Source organism: Ascaphus truei, chromosome 5 (assembly GCF_040206685.1).
Source record: "Ascaphus truei isolate aAscTru1 chromosome 5, aAscTru1.hap1, whole genome shotgun sequence".
Classification (NCBI taxonomy): Eukaryota; Metazoa; Chordata; class Amphibia; order Anura; family Ascaphidae; genus Ascaphus; species Ascaphus truei.
The window spans coordinates 197,538,293-197,564,506 of record NC_134487.1 but is presented as its reverse complement, the minus strand read 5'-3'; the positions used below and the strand labels follow the sequence as shown (position 1 = coordinate 197,564,506).

At 42.8% G+C, this 26,214-nt stretch overlaps 2 protein-coding genes across 2 annotated transcripts in view; both read left to right on the top strand.

Annotated features, from left to right (window-relative positions):
• The window catches only part of LOC142495724 (zinc metalloproteinase-disintegrin-like VLAIP-B), a 383,444-nt gene extending 379,176 nt beyond the window's left edge, over positions 1-4,268 (top strand). Inside the window, exons 17-18 of the mRNA XM_075601590.1 lie at positions 3,776-3,845; positions 4,082-4,268. Of these exons, the coding sequence (XP_075457705.1) occupies positions 3,776-3,845; positions 4,082-4,161 (150 nt within the window). The 3' untranslated portion in view covers positions 4,162-4,268. The remainder of the gene's footprint in view (positions 1-3,775; positions 3,846-4,081) is intronic.
• LOC142495722 (zinc metalloproteinase-disintegrin-like cobrin) overlaps positions 1-26,214 on the top strand; it is a 1,243,131-nt gene that overhangs the window by 325,376 nt on the left and 891,541 nt on the right. The gene's annotated exons all lie outside the window — the stretch shown is intronic.

Here is a 26,214-nt window from a genome sequence, read left to right as displayed (position 1 = left end):
CACTTCTTGAACCCTGACTACGGCTGGAAGGCAAAGCCCCTATTTCAACAACCATATTACACTCTGTCTCCTCTTGGAATCAGGGAAAAGTGTCCATCTGTGGTTTTGTGGCTTTCTTCACTGCAGTGTAGATTTCCTGCCTGGATGTGTATCCCTTTAATTCTGATCTCTGCTGCAGGTGAAACTTTGTTTTTGTTGCTCAGGCTGTTTGTAAGACTGTATGCAGGCAAAAAGCACAACAAAAAAATTCACAGGCAATCTCCGGGGCCCCTTTTAACTTCATGGGCCACCTCTCCCTCTTCCACTTCTGATACCATATGTAAGAGGACATGTGCAGAGGTACGCATTGGAGACTGTTTTAAGGTGAAATTAAAATAAGGCTTTATTGCGCCTGTTGCTTTAAACACAGCAAACATGTGAAAATCCACAAACAAAATCTGCTCTACGTTGGAGTATATTTACACTTGTAGTCCAGCGATTCACCAGACCAAATCAGAGACATTTATATATATATAGATAGACATAGATAACCAGTCTTATAAGAAAAGTCTTATCTGTCTCGTAGTTGTAGGGGGAAGGCTTCTCTTTCCTGGGTTGCTGCCTTTTCCTCAGGCTATATCAGCATTCAGGTGTAGAAGTCTTGTGAGCTCCAGACATCTGTGATCCCTCTGTCAGTCTCACCTGTGAGACTCATGAACCTCTGTTCTGTCTGTTTCCTTGGTCAGCCCAGTTGTGGACTAAGGAATCCCCTTCCTGTGTCTGGGAACAGGGATTTTCTATAGTTCAAATTAGCCAGGTGGAGCCTGGTTGATTGCTGCTGTGCAATTTAACCAGCACCCTGCTGGATTAGAGGCAAGTCTGTTAACAGGGATAAGACCCTGTTACAGTCCTATATTTTCTGTTCTTGTTTTTTTGTTATTAAGGTACTTAAAGAACTTTTTAGAGTTGACCTAACTTTCTGCAAACACAAAATAAAAGTTCCCGGCGCTAAAAATATCCAAGATACCGTGATCCAAATGAAAGTCCCAGATGCAGGTTTCTGATGGATGGTATATGGAATATAGACAGAGTCCCAGGGTGTTGTTGAGTCCCTTAGCGATGTCCGCAGTGATTCTGGGGAAACAGAAGAGATACACACCAATTGCGCAGTATGCAACTACTCTTGACCCCAATCAGAACCAACGGACATAGAAACCCTACTTACAAGATGATAACTTGTATATTCGAGGGAGAGAATCTGTAACTGTGTCTTTACTTCGCCTCGGTAGTTCACGGATCCCACGTGACCGGCAGCAGTATTTTCTTATTCCATGCAGCAAACAGCACTCACAGGGGACGCAAGCAAGGCATGTCCATGCAGGAAAATATAAGGGGGATGACAATATGACTCACGAATGCCGTCCGCGACTTGTCTACAGCCTGATGCACACTTGAGAGCCCTCCTGAATGGCGTTCTCTGCAACTCCCAAACCGATGACGTCAGCGGTAGGACGGTGCAGGGCGCTCTCACAGCATCAGTTGGACTATGGTGACTGGACCGGCTCAAACACTAAGCTCCTCCTCCCTACGCGTTTCGTGACTCTGCGTCACTTCCTCAGGGGATAGGGGAGCTTAGTGGGAGCAGTGTTAAATACCATTTTAGAATAGGAAGGTCAACCCACAAAGGGGAGGTCCTGGACTTGATGCTAATAGATATTCGTGTCTAGCAATTAACAGCGATCTGAACCTACTACAAATGGCTGCTGGGATCAATTGCATTATAGTTAACATGCTGATTATACATACATACATATTGTCATTACATATAATTAAAACACATCAATTGTATTGTATCAATTACATTGTGGTTGATATGCTGATTGCCATAAAAACATAAATATTATTATTACATAAAATTAATTTACATCCATATGTATAACACAACACAGATACTAATCTCACAATGATTGAAATTAGATGTAAATAAATGATAAAATGATTAAAAAATGATTAAAAAATCTACGTATCCTTTAAAATAGCTGCCAAATCAAAATCAATATTTAGACCTAGGGGAGACAGAGTCCTAAGTGTATAAATCCAGTAACTTTCCCGTCTGGACACTAGTTTTAATCTGTCTCCCCTGCGCCAAGTACCTTTTGGATTGTCAATGCCCATGCAGATCAACCCTTGTGGGTCCTGATTGTGTTTTAATCTGAAATGATTTGAGACGCTATGGGTCTCAAGGCCCCTCTTTATATTATACACGTGTTCAGCGAATCGTCGCTTGAGGGGCCTTCCAGTACGCCCCACATATTGCAACCCACATGGGCATTGCAAAAGATACACACAAAAGTTGGTTTTACAATTAATAAATGTCTCAATTTCAAACTCCTTTCTAGTGACACTGGATGTAAACGTTTTAGTTTTTATACTGTACTTACACCCAATGCAATTTTGACATGTATAGTATCCCTTAAGACCATTAAGCCATGTGATATGGCGATCCCTGAGATTATCAATAGTACAGCTTGGAGCAAGGGAGGACTTCAGATTTCTAGCCCTTCTATAGACAATCTTGGGTCTGTCTGGAAGGCAGGTTTTTAATCTTTCTTTTCTGCGCCAACTTGGTTTAGTCTTTAGAAGTTTTCTTGTATTATCTGTATTTACTATGATTGTCTCGCTGCTTGTCAAACTCGCTCTTGCCCCCATTCTACCTACATTACCCATTGTTTCCTCATTTATTCTACTTTGTTCATTATCTGTTTACAATAATTCCCCTCCCCCTCCATCATATTTTAAAATCTCTCCAAACATTTTAACATTCTCCCCTCTGTATGTGAGGGGGGGAGAGGTGTATTTATTGAAATGTTGGCCATCGTAATTTTGTTTTTACAACACGAATGGTACCGCAGGCCAGCGGGGACACTCATGGATCAGGCGAGGACCCCCGAGCGCCCGTGGGGTCCACCTGGGGACCACCACCGGCCTATGTAATCAATTGTGTGTTCAAATAAATAAATAAAGGTTTTATGTGGGGGCACGGGGTTGTTTGTGTATTGGTGCTTACTACATATTTTAATTTTATTACTAATGAAGATGATCAGAGGGGTCTCCGGAGCAGAACCACGTTAATTTGAGGTCCGGGGACCTCCTGCTTCCTGAGATACAGGCCCCGTTATGGGGTGCCGGTATCTCCAATGCATATACATGTCCCGTGTCACGTTCAATACATAGGAGATACGGCACCCCATAACGGGGCCTGTATCTCGGGAAGCGGGGTTCTCCGGACCTGAAATCAATGCGGTTCTGCTCCAGAGACCCCCTGCTCATCTACATTAATAATAACATTCAAATTATTTTTTATTTTTATTTCGGCCAAGATTTGATCTCTCTCTCTCCAGCAGAATCAACTCGCCAGGTAAGCCCTTTTCGGAGGGCAGATCATCTCGTTGCCGGCTACTCGCCATTTGTTCAAATGTTGCTATCACTGGTATTCGGGCCTTTCTGCATACCGTGATGCTTAGGGCATAGGCCCCAAAGTCTTATCACAAATGAAATTAGGCAAAGATAGTAAAAACGCATCAAAGAATTTGTTTACTATTTGAGAAATGAAACGTTTATAAAGTTATTTTTAAAATTCTTTTTCGATATTTTTAAGAGATGATATCACCTACATAGAAGAACCCATTTAATGTGTCATTGACTGTATGTCACATTGGCCCCTTTACCCATTCTGTATATATTGTGCGAGTTTCTGGCTGTGGACGAATAATGATAGTCACTTCTTTTCTTCCAGACTTGTGACCATGAGCTTCAGTGTCAATGTGAGGAGGGCTGGGTGCCTCCTGACTGTGAAAAGACTTCAAGTGAGTGCATAAGGGTGGGGGATACCTTGGGCGAGATCCTGATACATACTGTAGAAGAAAATGGCGGAGGTGGGTGGGCACTTGTCTTAGCTCTGAATGTTAGCCAGTATTGTCATTATGCAGAATCGGTGGGAAACCAGAACCACCAAAGTAGTCAATTGATGAATAAAGTCTGCCTCGCACAGTGAAACTTCATAGGCTTCAAAAAGACATTATGAGTTTTTTTTTATTTGCAGACGTGAAGCACGTTTCAGGACAAACAATACCTTCATCAGGAAAAGGTGACAAAGTAAAGACACCGCCAATATATACTTAGAAATGCATAACCCCTGACCTTGCCGATTTGTGCCACCATCGTGAAAGCAATGATGTAATTGTGATTAAAAATAGTATGCACTGTATTGAAATACGTGTAAATAAAAGTTATTTGCATTACTCTTTGATTACAGTAGAATATGTTTGTTTTCATAGTGAGCATTTTATTCTTTGTATTCAAAGTTAATATTTGTCATTCCTAATCTTAATAATGAAAAATAGGGGGAAGGGGAGGAGGAGGGGAGGAAGAAAAACAGGATAGTCAAATACTCAATGTCACAAAAGTGAACGTAATTCACATAATTGTAACAATTAAGGAAATATCTGAATATGGCTCAGTACACATAAAGCGGGTAATGGAGGCAGTTATAGATAGTGATGAAATGCCCTAGCAGTACTTCATATTTTAGAGCTGATATGTAGTGGCTTTAAAAAGTCAGCCCTCAAGATTCCTAAATCTATTCGATAAATAAAGAGGCAGAGAAGAGGCACCAAATTAATAAAGGGGATGGATAGTCTGATTTATGCAAAGAGGCATGGTAAATTAGATTTGTTTACATTAGAAAAGAGGCTTCTAAGAGGGGTATAATACAGTAACTATATATAACTATATTCAGGGACAATACAAGGAACTTTCAAAAAAAAACTATTCATCACAAGGGCAGTACAAACGACACAGGGTCATCCCGTAATATTTGAGGAAAGGATATTTGGCCAGCAACAAAGGAAGAACTTGTTATAGTAAGGGCAGTTAAAATATAGAATTCATTATCCATGGGAGACTGTGATGGCAGATACAACAGATATGTTCAAAAAACATTTGGACATCTTTATAAAAAGGAAAGGTATACAGGAAAATAAGTAAACATGGGTAGGATGTTGATCCAGGGAGTAATTTGATTGCCAATATTTGGAGTCCGGAAGAAATTTATTTGTCCCCTTAAGAATTTTTTTTTACTTACCTTCCTCTGGATCAATATATCGTAAATACAAAAATAGGAAAATATCTGTTGTCTAAATTTAGCATAGGTTGAAATGATGGACATATGTCTTTTTTCAACCTCGTCTACTATTTAACTATGTAACTGAAACAATGTATATATAATCTACTGTATGCCACGACCCCAAAAAATAAAATCTGAAACAATGCAGAATATACAGTGTATACAGTATACATGTGATAGGAGAATGGTGCTCAAAAATACTTGGACCTATATCCATATATCGAAAGGAGAAGAGCAAAACACTGGGTAATGAATAATGAATAATGGTCAAAGCACTAAACCTATAAGGGGGCTCTAAAACACCCTGAAGATGGGGGTACGTGTGCAGAGACACTTCCCCCTCCTCATTGGGTTGGCCCCAGGTAAACGTACTCACGAATCTCCCAGTAGCTCTCTCAAAAGCATGCAGCTGTATCCAGGTCAGGAGAATCCAAATGCAGTGTGTGTGCAGCGCACAGCAGAGAAATGAAGGAGAGCAGGTCTGGCAAAAATACACTCTTTAATGGAAAGCCATAAAATAGAGCGTTGTAACCCTTCTACGCGTTTCGTGCAGGTTGTGCACTTTATCAGTGTCATACACGATACACAGAACATTTAAATACAGCTGACTGCCATTTTGACGCCAAACCAATGACGTCACCAATTAAGATAGACCAATGCGCATCGCTCCTCTGACACATGCGCCGCACAACCAGGTCCGTGAGGAACCCCAACCACATAGCACAGTCTATCCACAGCCCCAGGGAGTTGCACTCACCTGTAGCCAATGACGAACCGAGCCACGCGTAATGAGAGATCCCTCTTCGTCCCGTCGGCATGCGCATGCGCAGATGAACGAGGCTAGAGCTGATAATAAACTCCCTTCCGTCCTAACAGCTCACGCATGCGTAGATGAATTTAAGCACTGCCATGGCCTCCCATACTGAGAGCATGCGTGCGCAACCATACAGTGCACAAGGCAGTCAGGTGAATAAACGCACGCAGCTTCCAATACTTTGTGCCACAGGCGACAACAAAATAAATAAAAAATATACATATCAGACAGAGAGAAGACTAATTTCCTGCAGTCAGCAAAAAAGTATATATACAATACATAAAGTGAAAAACTATCTACTATTAAGGAAACAATTAAAAAGTATATTCATATACCAAATGTAAAAACACATGTGCAACCCTCTTGATGAAACAGAGGTCATGATCATAATTATGTTCCTAAATAATTATTAACGAAAAAACAATGTGGATATATTATCCAAAAGAAAAAGAGCATTTAACAATAATAGTAGTTATATTAATAGTAGCAGATATTGCATACACCATAGACAATGCAATGGAAACATCTAGTATCAGAATCTCTATTATTTAAATATTATCAGATTCCCAAAGTCTGAAGTATTAATTTCAGACATTGTGGAATCAATTTAGCAATGTTTTTTAAGTGATCTCACATATATAGATTATGGATATACACATCATAGTACTACTTAATAAGATGTGGTTTAAGATCAGACACATTGAGAAATTCCACATGTGCATCATATTGAGACACAACAACAGTAGTATGTAAAACCTATAGGGGTCATCACAATAACTACACAATGTCGTATCACATGATAATAATATGTGTCTCAAGAGATGTACATTGATGACAAGGCAATAGAACCATAGAATCCAAAGATAACCTCTATAATTTCTTAATTAGTGATATCATTTATGTATCATTTCAAATATTAAACCAAAATATTAATCAAATGGTGAGCCTGCTTAGAGAAGGGATTTCATGTCACAAAATGATTGATATTCCATTCTATATAAATCCCGTCCGGGAATCTTGTTTTTAACATAAAAATCCAGTAAGATTCTCTACAATCTAAAGTTTTAACTGTATCACCTCCTCTCTCCCTTCTATTAATTCTCTCTATACCAATGAAGGAAAAAATATTAATGCCCCCCTCTCTACATTCTGTAAAGTGTTTAGATACAGGATGCTGTAAGTCTTTTTTCCTAATAAGTCTACAGTACTCCTGCATCCTGATCTTAAGAGCCCTCGTAGTCCTACCAACGTATCTCTTCCCACAGCCACAGTTGATAAGATAAATTACATAAGAGGTGTTACAATTGATAAAGCTGTTGATGTTATAGCGTTTGTGTGGACTGTGGGACAAGATACATTTGGATGGCCTCATGAAATTACACATATTGCAATGATTACATCTAAAGGATCCCCTCGTGGCAACATTATCCACAATTGTAGCAATAGATGGTGGACATACAGTATTTGCAAGTTTAAGATATCTGAGGCTTATTGGTAGAGGGGCAGGGATATATCTGATGTCAAGACAATGAAGGAGAAAGGGGTATGTATAGAGTATTCAAATCAAGCAAGGCAGTGATGTCACGGTGGACTAGTACTTATTAACACTTATATTTTTGGATTCTCGATTGAACACAACAAGGAAGGCAAACTAAATTGTCATTTATTTCCTTAATAGACAAACACACGACAACCTCAGAATACACTTAATACAAAACTTACTAGGATGGGGAAACAAAATAAATTGTCCTTTGCACGAAAGCGGAAGAAATAAAGTCTTTGGTTTAAAGTCCTTTTGGCTGGGTCGCAAGTTGCCGACCTAGTATCTCCGCCAAATGAAAGATTTTCGTGTTAGATTGTTAGAATTTGTTCGGGAGTCTCCAGGGCTAACTAATTCCTGAAGTAGGGGTAAATCCTTAGTTACGATGTTGTTAATCCCTTGCGTCCTGGAACCGCTACCATTGTACTTGAACGGAATCTTGAGCAAAGCTTGGATAAGTCATGAATCACATCGGGGATAGCTCGGCCGGCAGTTTTATAGGGTTCACAGACCTATCTCTAACATGCATGCCCAATCCCCTCCATGGGAACATTTAACCCACCAATCCCTGATTTGCCCAAAGTTTGCAGAACGGTCAAAAAGAGCTATCCGGTTTGCAAAGTGCATGTTTAAATATGCATTTTATTGTGAAATAAGTGATATAAGGCACGAACAACTATAAATAATAAGAATGGTGAATATATAATAAAAAAGTGATGTGTGATGAAAATATTCCAACCACCCAGCTCAAACCTCACTGGTGGGACCTGTTTCACGGGTTCCAAAGATTTAAGCAATTTTCTCAAACATCCAGGAGGAGCATATGGGGAAAAAAAACAACAAGGTACACAAATATAAGTGCAGACGTTTCTGGAATGTGGAATGATTGTGTCTTAGCTCGTATAGATGTACTACTCACAAGAATTTAGAGTAAATCAGGCAGCTGGCAAATAGGGTTGCCACCCATGTAGATGGCTAAGATCTGGACCCCCCTTGTTGGAGATACTCCGTCAGCAAGATGATGTATGCAAAATAGAGAGAGAGCTACATAGTGCGATCAAAAAAGGTAAACTTTATATTTTAAAAAACGGGTCTGTAAAATACGCACTTACAATGTGCCAGTAAAAATCAAGCATGTATCACACAAATGGAGAAAGTAGAAGCTCCCCGAACTGCTCACCGCCTCCCTCGGGTGTCTGGCTTTCTTCCACGGATCTGTATGCCGATTCAGAGCCTCCCTCAAAGCGCCCGTCCAGGAAGATGACGTCACGGCTGCAGAGTTGGTCAGCTACGGGTCGCGTCTGAGCCCAAAATTGGTCCACTCAACGCGTTTCGCCCAGCTTGTTGTAGCTGTTGTCGGCTTCGTCAGGAGTGTATAGGATTGGGTACAGTTGACTCTTATATACCCATTTAACAAGCTAATCTAGTTAATTATACAATAAAACAATTAAACAACCTGATCTATGACTATCATTATGGGAGTGAAGTTGGAAATTTCATGATATACAATAAATAACTTCGCATACATTAATGTGTAAGTGTAACTGACAGTGCAATGAAGAAACATAAAGCAGACATACTGATCTCATAACATTAAGAGTGCATATATATTTACAAAACAACCCAACTTGGGCAATATGAAATGTCATTAGACAATTACTGTTTAGTATGGCATATGTGTTTGACTGCTAGTGCATTCCTGAGTGATATCCTTTGTTTAAAGTCCCATCTGCAGTCATCAATGGACAACAATTAAGGAATAAAGTGTGAGGGGATAGAGTTTGAGGGGTGAACTTAAATAATCATATTTATGTAGTATGAAACTACTTAAAGCTCTTTATGGATTCTATTATTTTTATAGAAGATATTCAATTATTGGATATTTGACAATGGTGCTCAAATTAGCAAATAAAGAGTCTAATAAAATATTAGTATTAGGAGTTTATATAAATGTGTGATCTTTATTAAGGTGCAATTCTCTGCACAGCATCTATCTGGGAACTATATTATAAGGAGATGTTGCAGAATAGTATTTCCTGATAACATTCTAAACAAAATACACCTGTATTTAGGTGTGTCTATGTGGTCCAAACTATATGTGTTGTCTATTCTTATTTCTAGATGTTATTATATATTCTTATCGAGATAATTCAATAAATTGAATTTATAAATAGTGTACAGATTCTGTGTATCATGGTTGAATACGAAACAGAGTCTTATGGGCATTCACTAAGATTGCGTAATCAGGTAGGCTATTATATAATAATCAATGTGAAAATGCATGTGAGTGTAATATTATAAAGTGCTGATAGTGAAACAGTCTATATCAATCAACTATAATGACATTTCATTTACACTGAATGGATACAGGATCAATATTCAAAAACAACAACATACATATTATATATATAGTGTATACAGTTGCCAGTTCCTATGGTAATTTCTGAAAGATAAGATAGGAAAAACTGGTTCAGAGGCAGAGAGACAAAGGAACAGAGGGGATCATATTAGTACCATAATTCTAAGCATAATCTATTTAAAAAAAGGAGCAAGATCTATCTCGGCATTAAGGCCTCTTGGAGCTAATGTTTTGAGGCGATGGATCCAAAATGTTTCCCTCTTTAGAAGTTCTAACCCCCTATCCCCTCCCCTCCAATGGGGTAGTACATGTTCGATGGCTTTAAAGATTAGGCCTGTTGGTTCTCCACCGTGAAATTCAGTAAAATGATTTGGTATATTGTGGTTAGTCAATTTTCTCTTGATGCCACTTAGGTGCTCAATAATTCTGGTTCTTACTGGTCTGGTGGTCTTTCCGATATATTGTAGCTTGCAGGAACATTCCATTAGATACACTACATGGTCTGTCCTGCAGGTCATAAAGGTTTCAACATTGAAGACTTCACCAGTGACATTAGAGCAAAAGTTGGTATGGTTAGAAGACCTGAATCCACACGCCTTACAGCTTGTACAGCCAAAGAAACCTTTTTTGTTTAACCATCTATTGTTCTTTGAATTTGTTTCCCTTAATGCACTTGGGGCTAATTTGTTTTTGAGATTAGAGGCTTTTTTAAAGATCACATTTGGTCTGTCTGGGATATTGGGACCCAAAACTGGATCGTTTTTAAGTATGTCCCAGTGCTTTACAATAATGTTCTTCATTTTTCCTGCATCTCTACTATATCCCGTCAAGAATGCAAAATCGTATTTGTTGTTTCTACTTAAGTTCTTTTGCTTTGGTACCAGTAGATCCCCTCTCTGAAGTTCCCCTGCCCTACTTATAGCTGTTTCTATTGTTTCCTCTTTAAAAATAGGTTCTTGGAAAAAGATTATAATCTTTTCAGATTGTGTGATGTATTGTTCTTTGTCTGTGCAATTCCTTCTTATTCTGGTGAACTGGCTTGCTGGTACATTGTCCATCCATTGTGGTAAATGGCAACTATCTCTCTTGATGAAGTTGTTTTTATCTATATCTTTAAAGTATGTTTTTGTCTTGATGGATTCGTTCTCAATATAGATATTTAAATCTAGAAAATTAATTTGATCCTTGCTCCATTAACTGGTAAATTTTAAATTGTGTGAGTTAACGTTCATCTTATTGATAAATTTAATTAGTGTATCTTCTCCCCCACTCCAAATGAAAAACACATCATCAATGTAGCGGCGATAGAGGACAAGATTCGCACCAAGCTCACCCCCTGACCAGATGTTATCTGTCTCCCAATCTGAAACAAACAGATTGGCGTAGCTTGGAGCGAATCTCGTCCCCATCGCCGTCCCACATTTTTGCAGGTAAAAGGTGTGTGAATACCAGAAATAATTGTGCTCTAGTATGAATTTTATACTATCGATGATAAATTCAACCTGTGATGCTGATAAACTCTCATCTTCATGTAAAACTCGCCTGACTGATTCGCAACCCTGTGAATGTTCGATGATTGTATACAGTGAAGCAACATCGCATGTTGCCAATAGAAAATGGTTTTCCCATTTAACACAACTCAAAAGATTGAGTATCTCTACTGTGTCCTTTAAATAGGCCTTTTGTTTGACCACATATTTTTGTAAGAATGTATCTATATACAAAGAGAGGTTGGCAGTTAGTGAGTCAATCCCCGAGACTATTGGTCTGCCTGGGGGATTGACTACACTTTTGTGGATCTTTGGAAGGAAGTAGAAGACCGGCATCACTAACTGCCAACCTCTCTTTGTATATAGATACATTCTTACAAATATATGTGGTCAAACAAAAGGCCTATTTAAAGGACACAGTAGAGATACTCAATCTTTTGAGTTGTGTTAAATGGGAAAAACATTTTCTATTGGCAACATGCGATGTTGCTTCACTGTATACAATCATCGAACATTCACAGGGTTGCGAATCAGTCAGGCGAGTTTTACATGAAGATGAGAGTTTACCAGCATCACAGGTTGAATTTATCATCGATAGTATAAAATTCATACTAGAGCACAATTATTTCTGGTATTCACACACCTTTTACCTGCAAAAATGTGGGACGGCGATGGGGACGAGATTCGCTCCAAGCTACGCCAATCTGTTTGTTTCAGATTGGGAGACAGATAACATCTGGTCAGGGGGTGAGCTTGGTGCGAATCTTGTCCTCTATCGCCGCTACATTGATGATGTGTTTTTCATTTGGAGTGGGGGAGAAGATACACTAATTAAATTTATCAATAAGATGAACGTTAACTCACACAATTTAAAATTTACCAGTGAATGGAGCAAGGATCAAATTAATTTTCTAGATTTAAATATCTATATTGAGAACGAATCCATCAAGACAAAAACATACTTTAAAGATATAGATAAAAACAACTTCATCAAGAGAGATAGTTGCCATTTACCACAATGGATGGACAATGTACCAGCAAGCCAGTTCACCAGAATAAGAAGGAATTGCACAGACAAAGAACAATACATCACACAATCTGAAAAGATTATAATCTTTTTCCAAGAACCTATTTTTAAAGAGGAAACAATAGAAACAGCTATAAGTAGGGCAGGGGAACTTCAGAGAGGGGATCTACTGGTACCAAAGCAAAAGAACTTAAGTAGAAACAACAAATACGATTTTGCATTCTTGACGGGATATAGTAGAGATGCAGGAAAAATGAAGAACATTATTGTAAAGCACTGGGACATACTTAAAAACGATCCAGTTTTGGGTCCCAATATCCCAGACAGACCAAATGTGATCTTTAAAAAAGCCTCTAATCTCAAAAACAAATTAGCCCCAAGTGCATTAAGGGAAACAAATTCAAAGAACAATAGATGGTTAAACAAAAAAGGTTTCTTTGGCTGAACAAGCTGTAAGGCGTGTGGATTCAGGTCTTCTAACCATACCAACTTTTGCTCTAATGTCACTGGTGAAGTCTTCAATGTTGAAACCTTTATGACCTGCAGGACAGACCATGTAGTGTATCTAATGGAATGTTCCTGCAAGCTACAATATATCGGAAAGACCACCAGACCAGTAAGAACCAGAATTATTGAGCACCTACTGCACCGACACACTTTATTCGAGCAAATACCCAGTATATACCTGGCAGATACCTGGAATGCGCCGCTCCTCACCTCTGACAAGCCCCGTTGCGTTTGCCTTCCCAGCCTGGGTTCATGCCTGGCTGACGGGCGGCTGATCTGTTAAATGATAATGATTAGGATTTAATAGGCTGCAATGCTTCGCGTGTCTACCAGATGGCATAAATTCATGAATTGTAATGCAGTATATATATATATATATACTGGGCAGTATTGCAGCCAGCGGGAATAAAATGCTTCAATCCCTGCCTGGAAAATACCTCAATGCACTCGGGCAGAAAACAGTCACAAACCTCAATACACCCGGGTATACCCGAATTCGTGGGACTAGCCGAGCTCGAATAAAGTGTGTCGCCAGTGTAAGTGGCATCAAGAGAAAATTGACTAACCACAATATACCAAATCATTTTACTGAATTTCACGGTGGAGAACCAACAGGCCTAATCTTTAAAGCCATCGAACATGTACTACCCCATTGGAGGGGAGGGGATAGGGGGTTAGAACTTCTAAAGAGGGAAACATTTTGGATCCATCGCCTCAAAACATTAGCTCCAAGAGGCCTTAATGCCGAGATAGATCTTGCTCCTTTTTTTAAATAGATTATGCTTAGAATTATGGTACTAATATGATCCCCTCTGTTCCTTTGTCTCTCTGCCTCTGTACCAGTTTTTCCTATCTTATCTTTCAGAAATTACCATAGGAACTGGCAACTGTATACACTATATATATATAATATGTATGTTGTTGTTTTTGAATATTGATCCTGTATCCATTCAGTGTAAATGAAATGTCATTATAGTTGATTGATATAGACTGTTTCACTATCAGCACTTTATAATATTACACTCACATGCATTTTCACATTGATTATTATATAATAGCCTACCTGATTACGCAATCTTAGTGAATGCCCATAAGACTCTGTTTCGTATTCAACCATGATACACAGAATCTGTACACTATTTATAAATTCAATTTATTGAATTATCTCGATAAGAATATATAATAACATCTAGAAATAAGAATAGACAACACATATAGTTTGGACCACATAGACACACCTAAATACAGGTGTATTTTGTTTAGAATGTTATCAGGAAATACTATTCTGCAACATCTCCTTATAATATAGTTCCCAGATAGATGCTGTGCAGAGAATTGCACCTTAATAAAGATCACACATTTATATAAACTCCTAATACTAATATTTTATTAGACTCTTTATTTGCTAATTTGAGCACCATTGTCAAATATCCAATAATTGAATATCTTCTATAAAAATAATAGAATCCATAAAGAGCTTTAAGTAGTTTCATACTACATAAATATGATTATTTAAGTTCACCCCTCAAACTCTATCCCCTCACACTTTATTCCTTAATTGTTGTCCATTGATGACTGCAGATGGGACTTTAAACAAAGGATATCACTCAGGAATGCACTAGCAGTCAAACACATATGCCATACTAAACAGTAATTGTCTAATGACATTTCATATTGCCCAAGTTGGGTTGTTTTGTAAATATATATGCACTCTTAATGTTATGAGATCAGTATGTCTGCTTTATGTTTCTTCATTGCACTGTCAGTTGCACTTACACATTAATGTATGCGAAGTTATTTATTGTATATCATGAAATTTCCAACTTCACTCCCATAATGATAGTCATAGATCAGGTTGTTTAATTGTTTTATTGTATAATTAACTAGATTAGCTTGTTAAATGGGTATATAAGAGTCAACTGTACCCAATCCTATACACTCCTGACGAAGCCGACAACAGCTACAACAAGCTGGGCGAAACGCGTTGAGTGGACCAATTTTGGGCTCAGACGCGACCCGTAGCTGACCAACTCTGCAGCCGTGACGTCATCTTCCTGGACGGGCGCTTTGAGGGAGGCTCTGAATCGGCATACAGATCCGTGGAAGAAAGCCAGACACCCGAGGGAGGCGGTGAGCAGTTCGGGGAGCTTCTACTTTCTCCATTTGTGTGATACATGCTTGATTTTTACTGGCACATTGTAAGTGCGTATTTTACAGACCCGTTTTTTAAAATATAAAGTTTACCTTTTTTGATCGCACTATGTAGCTCTCTCTCTATTTTGCATACATCATCTTGCTGACGGAGTATCTCCAACAAGGGGGGTCCAGATCTTAGCCATCTACATGGGTGGCAACCCTATTTGCCAGCTGCCTGATTTACTCTAAATTCTTGTGAGTAGTACATCTATACGAGCCAAGACACAATCATTCCACATTCCAGAAATGTCTGCACTTATATTTGTGTACCTTGTTGTTTTTTTTCCCCATATGCTCCCCCTGGATGTTTGAGAAAATAAATATGCATTTTAACATACTGGGGGTCCACCCTCAACTTGGCGACCCTCAGTCTAGGGTTTGGTCCCAAGGTGTCTATGGCTTATGCTGAGTACCGGGATCTGGCATTCAGCAACTTCCCTGTCATTTTCACACTTGGAATCTCTGAGGCTTTTCAACCCTGTATTTCACTAGACTCAGAGTCTCCCACTTGGCAGGGGCTCTTTGAAGTACAGGGAGGAAAATACCCTCAGCTCATTCACCCTTAGTATATTTACATACTAAAGGGATTTTTCCCGGGCTTACAGAAAAAGTTTTCCCCGACTGTACATTTAAAACTCACAGTATATGACAATTTATTAAAACAATGTGTTCTGCTTATGCTACAGGAATAAACTTTATATGTGGGTGCATGGTTTCTGTATTCTAGACTGCACTCCAAAAATCAGAGTGCTAGCTCACTTGGTTCTCGAGTTAGGGTACTTCATTGAAAGGTGTCTATAGTGGTTTATGTGGTTAACCTAGTTCCCACGTCAATAGATTTTCTCCCTTTCAACTTAGGACACTAACAAGATGAGAGATACATTTTGGCAGAAAACCACTTGAGTTTAACCACAAAGCACTTATTCAAATGACCTTGCGGTGGCGAGGTTGAGTGCTTGAAAATGGATACCTATTCTTCAAAGCGACCCCCCGATACACAGCCACGCTTCTTCAATCAGCGCTTGGTTCAGCGCTCACAATGCCATGTTGTGTTCAAAAACCAATAGTACAGTTTGTATATAAATTCCATTACTACAGGCAGGGAATGCACTGCAAAATGGGGACAAAAAGGATGGTGCAGGGGAAAACAGAGCAGTGTGTGCATATACAGTTAACCCCTTCACTCCCAATGCAATGTAGGGTTAATCAGCCGGGTATAACACCTTTATTAATGGCCTGATTAACCCTCTCATCGCCACAAGCGACAATAGTTTTTTGCTAAATTGAGTGATGTATGGAGCATGTAGGATAGCACAGACATTGGCTGAACCACTCAATGTATTAAAGCAGGAGCATGATGCAAATTAGTTGCACCAGGAGAAATTAAAAATAATCCAGAGTTTAAGGTTAGAGCTAAAGCCTTTAAAAGGACTGTGCAGGGGAAGAAGCAAGACACGAGTCCTGAGAAAAAAATAGAAAATGTGTAATGCTTCTGGTTATATTCTTCAGACAGCCTTTTTTTATATGTAGCGCACTTTCCCCCACCCCTGGGAGATATGGTAGCAACGGTGTGTGTGGTGCGTTACCTGTGGCTCACAGGAGGCCTGAACCTCTGCTGCTGGGAGCCTGGGGTGTACCTGATTCGATGGGTGACAGCGCCTCCACCTGTGTGGGATCCTAAATATGTGGGATAGCCCCGTGCAGGTTCATATATGAACAATACACACTGATGCGAGGAAACAATAGCAATTTACTATAGGCATAGAATAATCACAACATTAGCACCAATACCGCAATATTAGGCCTCGCAGGGCCCCAACCTTAATCGTGCCTTTCTCAACACCGTGTCCATAACCCTGCAGGGTTTACCCCAATGTACTGAGGTGCTCCGGGCACCTGACCATCCCAGTGTTCCCAGAATCAACAACCCACCCAAGTGTGTGAGACAGTGCTTCCCACAGAGGGGAAGGTGAGTTGGTGCACTTATTTGGGAACCTGCTGGGTGGTCCACACCCGGGTCCACCACCTGATGCTGTACTTGTGATGGGATCCATTGCAGTAACCAGCGAAGCCTCTGCCTCTACGTGGGTGGGTCCCGCAGGGATTGTATCACGTTGATAGTCTCTGCAGTAGATGCTGTCTGGTCCCAAAACACCTGAGGCCAGAATCTTTGTAACGGACGTGCTTGCCACAAACTGGGACCAGACCGCGGGGCTGAGGTGGGGATCTGAATACACCGACCTTAGACCACGAAACCGGTTCAGGATTGCGCAGTCTGTAGTCATTTGTAGCAGGGTCAGGGTTTGAGATGCCAGGGTAATCCATAGACACGCCAGGGTCAGGGTTGGAGACGGTAGTCGATGTCCAGGCTGGAGTTCGGCAACAGGAAGTCAGATGCACACCACTTAAGCATAGCAGCTGAAGTGCGGGATTGGCCTCTGCACGATGAGCAGGAGCGGCCCATGATAAGCTCTCTGCAAGGGGAGAAAGCAGGTCTCAGGAACACAGCAAGGTTGGCACTTGGGATCCAGCGCTTCAGCACAGGAACCAGGAAGTGACCTCTGCTTGGGATGAATGCAACAGGTCTCAGGAACCGGGTAAGGCTGGCACTGGGGATCCAGCGCTTCAGCACAGGAACTAGGAAGCAGACCTGTGTGGTGTGAATGCAGCAGGTCTCAGGAACAAGACAAGACTAGCACTGAGGATCCAGCGCTTCAGTACAGGAACCAGACCTCTGGGGTAAATGCAGCAGGTCTTCGAAAACAAGGCCAAGGCAGGAGTGTTTGTGGCAAACACAGTTACATCCAAGTAAAACTTGGATTATGCTTGGCAATGAGTCAAAGGGAGAGGCCAGTATAAGAAGGGCAGATAGCCAACCCCAAGACAGGGGTGTGTGGGAATTCCTCCAATGCCAGATCAGAGAGACAGAGCTGCAGTGATTGCACGCACAGGTGAAGGTGCTAGCAATTCCAAGGGGAGGTTTGTCAGAGAACTCACAAGCTCTGCAAGAGTGAGCTCCCGCCAAACCCAGGAATGGATTCCTCACAGTCTTGGCTTTATCCCTCACTAATATGCTACAGGTGCAATATCCCTATCTATGGACCTGTCCCTGCAGCAAGCACAAGCTGTGGGGAGTCTGGGCCGAGCTGAAGCCTAATGGGTTATCTGGCCTAGTGCAGGTGCCACAGCCACCTGCACACATAGACCCTACCCTGATGGCGTCCCAACTCTGACTGCTTTGGCTGCAGCGCGCAAAATGTATCTATATTCTGGTGCAGGGGAAAGCTGCAGCCTTATTGGCTGTGTGGCATCACATGACTAGCAGCCCCAGTGGCTGCTGTGTGTTGTAGTTCCCTTGTGGAGCCTATTCTACTAATAACCGCCACTCTGCAAATACTGCGCATGCGCGGCATCTGGCATATGCGCGGCCAATCACTCATGGCGGTGCCCTGCAAAGGGAGCACCAGAACCTCCGGTGATGCGCTCACCGGCACAACCATCCCATCAGTACCGGAACCGGAACCCTGTACCCTGCCTCCGCTGCCTAGCGCACTCGCTCCAGGAGGTAGGGGGCTACGGGGGACAAGGGTTACATATATATTCTTCTAGATCCTTTCTGTTAGAAGTTATAAATGAAATATCCATAGTCAGATCTCCTGACAATTCATTTAATTATGGCAAAATAACAGCAAGGTTCTTCTTATTCTGCAGATAAACAGGCTAAACAAATGCATACTGTAGATAGAGAACGTTATAGCAGATATAGCATCGTGATGGATGGTATTGTTTCGAAGAAATGGTTCTAGGCAACACTTAATAAAATAATCTACTGCTTAGCAACCAAAATTACGTAGCATTGGTAGTGTTAAAGAAAATACGACAATAATGTATTTTCATCCTTGAAAATACTTATCAGTACAGTAAGTCTGGGTGCAAAGATTATAGTCTCATCTTGGCCCTGCTGTGCTCCATTTTGTACCCAAAATGTTTTATAAACAATTCACTTATTCTACAACAAACAGATTTCCCAATTTCCTTACAAAATAGACTCTGACTCATCTGACAAGTCAAAATGGATTCTGACAGACAAAATGAAATCTGATTACATGAATCCCATTTACAAATCCTCCCTTTAAAATAGTTTATGTTTAGAGTTTTGGTAATACTGATGAATAAAAACATTAGTAACATAACCAAGCATAACCTCCCAAACCTGGCCCTATTCCCTCCTTCTACATTACTGTTGGAAGTACCATCATTCACCCAGTAGCTCAAGCATGCTGTCCAGGGGTCACACTCAACTCCACTCTCACATTCTTTTCTCACATTCAAAACGTTTCTAAAACCTGACGCTTTTTCCTCCGCAATATTACAAAGATACGCCTTTTCCTCTGCTGCTCGACTGCTAAAACTTTGACTCAGGCCCTCATTCTCTCCTGTCTTGATGTGACGGATCGGGGGACTCGCGCTTCCCAAATTGTCCCCGTCACTTCTGCTTCCACTCCCTCTAACTCTCTCCCTTCAATACCTCCTCACTCTTCCCCTTCCTTCCCCTGCAGCTGTTCCTCTGCGGCTTGGTTGGCATGCCCAGACGCGCATTCTGGTTGCGTGCGCGTTCTCGCAAGGTGCGCACGCACCCTCAGTCACTTGCTCCCCTCCGCGGCACCCGCGGCCCCCGGCGTGCCTCTATTCCCCCAACTTCCACATTACCTTGTTCCTCGCGCTCTGTGGCACGCACGGTGCACATGCATACTGCCCTTACAGAGGGCGCTCGCACACGCTCCAGCTATCTGCCGGCCCAGAACTCTAGCTCTGCCCCCCGTGGCTTGCAAGCCATATCCCTGAGTTATTTCCCTGTCTCCTCCCCTGCTCTTTCTGACCTATCCCTGCAAACTCTCACTCAACCCTCTACTCCTCCTCTCTCCCCTATTGGTTCTCCTTCCTTTATAACCCCTATCTGTCTGTTACGACGGTGCTGCCTGCAGACCAGACCCGTCCCCTGAGCTGAAGGGGGAAGTGGTAATACACGCACCCGCAGCAAAAGGAGCGTGTCCGGAGTGTGGTATAAAGTGTTGCCAGGCCAGGTGTAGTAAGGTAGACAATACTTGCCGGTACCAGTTGTAGAGAGAGAGTGAAGAATGCCTTGCCGAGGTCAGGGAGTGGACAGCGGAGATAGGACATAGTCCAAGCCGTGTTCAAGCGGTTACCAGAGTGAGCGTTGTCCAAGGAGTGCCGAGATCGAGAGCCAGAGGGGGTAGTCGTACAAGCCGTGTCAGAACCTGTGAAAACACTGAGAGAATCCAGACGTACTTCCATACAGAGACTGTGTCGAGCAAAGACTGAGAGCAGAGAGGAGCTAGATAAAGCAGGAAGGTCCAAATAGGAACGGAGGCGGGACAGGAAGAGCTACAGGGAGACACTGCAGATTGGTGCAGGCATAACAGGCCAGGTGAGTCTTGTTGGTAACCTGAGTATGCTCGTGTGGTGTGCGGGGGCGGAGCCTGAGGTCTGGGGGACAGGTAGAAGAGTGTGCAGAATGAGTGCGCTCCGTAACGCTTGTACGCGCATGGACCGAGCCAGTGGATGGTGCAGGTGTGCAGGAGGGCGTGGGCGTGGGCGCGCCCGGCGCTGAGCAGAGGAATCGCCAAGGGGAGTGATCCCGCGACGGCAGCAGGGGCGGGGAGCCGCAGAGGTCGGTAAGGCAGGATTGTTTTGTGTGTCCAGGGACACCCTGAGGGGAGAGAGTGCTCTGTGTGGGGAGCGCGGAGGATGCCGATTCCTGACACTGTCCTCTTACTCATTGCTCTGCATAGCTTTCATGTGACCCCTGTGTGTGCAGTGTCTATGCCTAGCTCCCTTGTTTGTTTCAGCGCTGGTTCCTGTTCCTGCTACTGTTTGGATCTCCCTGGCTTGAACTCTGCTCTGGATTTGACTACTCTGCTTTCTCCTGCCCTTGAACCTTGGCTTACGGACATCACTACGCTGCTATCTCCTATCCTTGAACTCTGGCACAGGGACATTACTACCCGAACTCTGGCACCCCAGACTCTGCAAGTATACGTTAACCCTTTCTTACCAGGCCCGGCAACGCATTACCACACTCCGGACACGCCCTCACTGCTGTGGGTGCATGTTAGAACCTTACCCACATCAGTACTGGGAACTGGTCAGGTCTGCGGGCATACAGGCGTTACATTATGCAGAGCCCAACAAATGCAGACCCCCCTGAGGTGGGCCAAGGTGTTTCCATGGAACATGAGTAATCAACTGACCACTGTGTCACAACAATTTGCCAATCTGTCTCTCCAGGAAACCCCAGTTGCCCCATCACCCTCTGTACCTATGGCTTTCAGTAATCCAGGACCACGTATACCACCTCCCAACCGGTATGATGGGGACCCCCTCGCTTGCGAGGATTCTTGAACCAATGCGAGGTTCAATTTGAGATGTCCCCCTCTCTCTTCCCTACCGGCCGTACCAAGGTGGCCTACATTTACGCCTTACTCACTGGCGAGGCCCTCGCTTGGGCTTCTCCCCTCTGGGAACGCAAACCTGAGTTAACCCGAGAGTATCCTAAGTTCAGGCATGAGTTTCAACAGGTGTTTGATACACCAGCACGTAGGGAGACTGCTGCGTTTTCTTTGTTCCATATCACACAGGCTCGGAGACCAGCTGCAAGATACGCGGTGGAGTTCCGTACCATCGCCGCGGAGACCCAATGGAACGACGAGGCTCTTGCCGCAGCCTATTGGCACGGTCTGTCCGACACTCTAAAGGATGACCTCGCAGCTCACGCTCGGCCTTCTTCCCTGGAGGAACTCATTGCACTCAGCATCCGTATGGATCAACGTACCCAAGAACGACGACACGAGCATCACTGCTCTCATTCACTTCCCCCTCCGTCTGTTTCTCATAGGTCTACTCCTTCACCCTTCCTTGCGTTGGATGCTCCTGAACCGATGCAGATTGGTAGCCAACAACCTCGGGCTCGGTAGCCATCAACCTCGGGCTGCGGAGAGAGCATGACGTCGTGAGAAGGGCCTCTGCTTCTATTGCGGTTCCCCTGAACATCGTCTCCGGAACTGTTCCTTGAAGCCGGGAAACGGGAATGCCCAGTAAAGGTAGAGGGGCTTCTGCTGGGTACAATCTCTCCTTGCCCCTTTCTCCCTAAGGAATTACCCAAGAAATTCCTGCTCCCTGTTACGCTGGTGGGTCCTGATCTCCACATAAGAGTGTCAGGATACAGGGATTGATCGCAAAGGTCATCAGAAAGACTCCTATTTGCACTCACTAGTACCGGAATGATCGGCCAGGAACAATTCAGTCCTTGGGGTCTCCCCCATAGCCGTACAAAAAATGTTTAAAATCAAATTTATTCAACACATCTATTATAATATGAAAAGCAACAATAAAATAACCACTATGTGGCTCAGGCGAACGGGAAAGGGGAATGTGAGCAGCGGGGGTTTGGGAGAAGGGGATACAGGTGTATATATTCAAATTATATTGATCCAGTGGTGTTGATTAACCTCTGGTATATCTCCTATGTAACATATTGCCATCTATATCTGTGTAGGTAACTCACTTTACACACCGATTTTATATTTGCACAATGGTAAGTATAAATAAACTCATATATGTCTCAACCTTGTGATGCTGGACCTCACGTGATCGCAGTATTATTGCTGACTGCGCCGTGTTATTTCAGTGTAGCTGTGTATCAACTATTGTAAGTTGTAATCTCAGCCCTTTAGACATCTGGTTACTACTCAGATGAAAGCATAGATTCAGCTATCAATCTTATGGAGACATACGACCTGAATCTCTCTGGCTATTCAGAACGCCAGTGTCACTCCGTTCGTTATCCCGTTCCCGCGCGCTTCAATGACGTCACAGAGTCGACGTCATCACGTACCACGTACCGACGTACGTTTCGCGCCACTGGCGCTTCGTCAGGGTGATGGGAGTGGTGATGGAGGTAAGACCTCCCTCCTACTTATGCGGATGATCGAAGGCGGAGCATCCCGCAATGACCTATCCACGCATAGCAGCTGATAATGAGGGTAAGGTGCGTATATCAGTATGCTCCTTGAGAGCTGTTCTACACTGTGTGTGTTACGCAACATATTGCCCTACATATCATATAAAGTGTTGCAAATTGCAACCTTAAAAATGGGTGTCTGTATGTTCCCATATTAACAGGAATGGTTTAGGCACTGTCTGTAAGCGCAATAGATTGCAGTTTGTTTGTATAGAGAAAGTTTGGCAAGGTGATAGATATTATATAGATAGCTGCATCCAGACCAAGGTGTGTTCATTGTTGGTAAATATTCCTCACATATCCCCCTGTCTCATATTTAATACTGACATGAAGTGTATATATACCTTCGTTGGTAGGTCCTGTAATGGTCAGTATTGTAGGAGTGTAGGGATGGTAAATGGCCGCCTCTAAAAGTCAATACGGCCTTGATGGACTTATGGACCTTACTATATCCCATATCCCATGGTATAAGTATTTTGATGGTGGTCAGTAATGTAGGAATGTGTGGACCATTATGCGATCGCCTTTAAAAGTCAATACGGTCACTGGGGAGTTTATGACTCCACTATATACCAGTACCCCTACTCTATCCCACTTCATATATAATCGATATGAGAAGGTATTGTCTCCTGTAGTGATACTGGCACTACCATCCACACATATCCATCATCTTGCCAGGGTTGCGGTGTGGCCTGTTTTATAGAATGGTTTCTACAGAAACGATGTATAAATATATCCTTCATTCATTCCGTTAGGCTGCAACGTCTGCAGTGTGAATATCCATTGGCACTCATGCTGCATCAGACGCTTGTCCCAGTTGCCTTTACGGGGGCCCCAGGGTATGCGTTCTATCCCACAGAATGTGAGGAACTGTGGCTCGCCATTGTGGTGATTGTGGATGTGGCGTGCGTCGGGGGTATCTAGGGTGTTTCTTATGGAACCCAGGTGTTCCAGAACCCTTACTTTGAGGGCTCTATGAGTTTTCCCTACATATCGCACGCCACATCTACAGGTAATGAGGTATACAACACCCATTGAAAGACAGTTGATAAAGTCCTCTGCTTCTATTGCGGTTCCCCTGAACATCGTCTCCGGAAATGTTCCTTGAAGCCGGGAAACGGGAAACGGGAATGCCCAGTAAAGGTAGAGGGGCTTCTGCTGGGTACAATCTCTCCTTGCCCCTTTCTCCCTAAGGAATTACCCAAGAAATTCCTGCTCCCTGTTACGCTGGTGGGTCCTGATCTCCTCATAAGAGTGAAAGCTTTCATCGACTCCGGGTCTGGCGGTAATTTCCTTGATCACACCTTCATCTGTAAAAATCAAATTCCTCTGGTCAAGAGATAATCGCCCATTGGCCTGGAGGCTATCAATGGAAACCCGCTCCAACCAGCCTTCATCATCTGAGAGACATACCACTTACCTTGATCACCGCGGATGGCCATAATGCACTAATAACCTTTGACGTCTTTCATTCTCCTGTCGTCCAGGTTATTCTAGGATTGCCATGGCTGCAGATTCATAATCTGCATATAGATTGGACCGGTGTCTTACCCATCCAATGGTCTACCTCCTCAGAGAAGGCGGTTTCTACTCCTCCTACTGCTGTGCTCGCTGTTCTGTACACCACTTCCTCTAACGTGTCCGCTCTGCTGATGGTGTATCATGAGTTCCTAGATGTCTTCAACAAAGTACAAGCTGAGGTATTGCCTCCCCATCGTCCCTACGATTGTCCTATTGATTTAATTCCAGGAACCATTCTCCCTAAATCGAAGTCGTACCCCTTATCTATGCCTGAGACTGAAGCGATGAAGACTTACATCAAAGAGAATTTGGAGAAAGGATTCATCCGCAACTCTATCTCCCCCGCCGGGGCAGGCTTCTTCTTCATGAAGAAGAAAGATGGCTCCCTAAGACCTTGTATCGACTTTCGTGGGTTTAACAAAAAAACAGTAAAAAAACAATACCCTCTTCCTTTAATTTCCGAACTCTTCGACCGTCTACAAGGAGCATCTATATTCTCCAAACTCGATTTAAGAGGGGCTTATAATCTTTTTCGTATAAGAGATGGGGATGAATGGAAAACCACGTTTAACATGCGTTCTGGACATTATGAGTATTTAGTGATGCCCTTCGGGCTGTGCAATGCTCCTGCTGTTTTCCAAGAGTTCATGAACGATATCTTCCGGGACGCTTTGGGAACGTTTGTTATCATATATTTGGATGACATCCTAATTTTCTCTAAAGATTTAGAGGAGCACATTCGCCATACCAAACTGGTACTCTCTAGGCTTCGTGCTAATCGCCTCTACGCGAAAATGGAGAAATGTTTGTTCCATCAGACGTCCACAGCCTTCCAAGGCTATATTATCTCTAACCCAGGCTTTACCATGGATCCAGAGAAATTAGAGTCTGTACTTGACTGGCCCTTGCCGAATTCTCTCAAGGCCGTGCAGCGCTTCCTTGGCTTTGCCAATTATTACCGGATGTTCATCCGAAATGTCTCCACCATCGCTCTGCCGATCACCGCCTTAACCAAGAAGAGTGCTGACCCTACAACTTGGTCTCCCGAGGCCATAGAAGCCGTCGAAACTCTCAAGAAAGCCTTTGTGTCTGCACACATCCTACGGCACCCAGATACTTCTCTTCCCTTCACGTTAGAAGTTGACGCCTCCGATGTAGGAGCCGGTGCGGCACAAGCTCAGAGGTCCTCTTACCAGGAGAAACTTCATCCGTGTGGATTCTTTTCTCGGAAGTTCTCGTCGGCTGAGAGAAATTACGATGTGGGGAACCGTGAGTTAGTGGCCATTAAATTGGCTTTCCAGGAATGGAGGCATCTTCTCGAAGCTACCAAGGAGCCTATAGCAATCCTCACTGATCACAAAAACATACTGTATATTGAGGGTGCTCGTCGTTTAGGATCCCGTAAGGCTCGATGGGCACTGTTTTTCTCTCGTTTCAATTATACCATTTCTTATATTCCCGGCACCAAAATTATTAAGGCGGACGCTCTCTCTCGCCAGTTCGCTATGGAGAACGACTCTAACGAATCCTCTGAATCTATACTTCCCGCCAAATG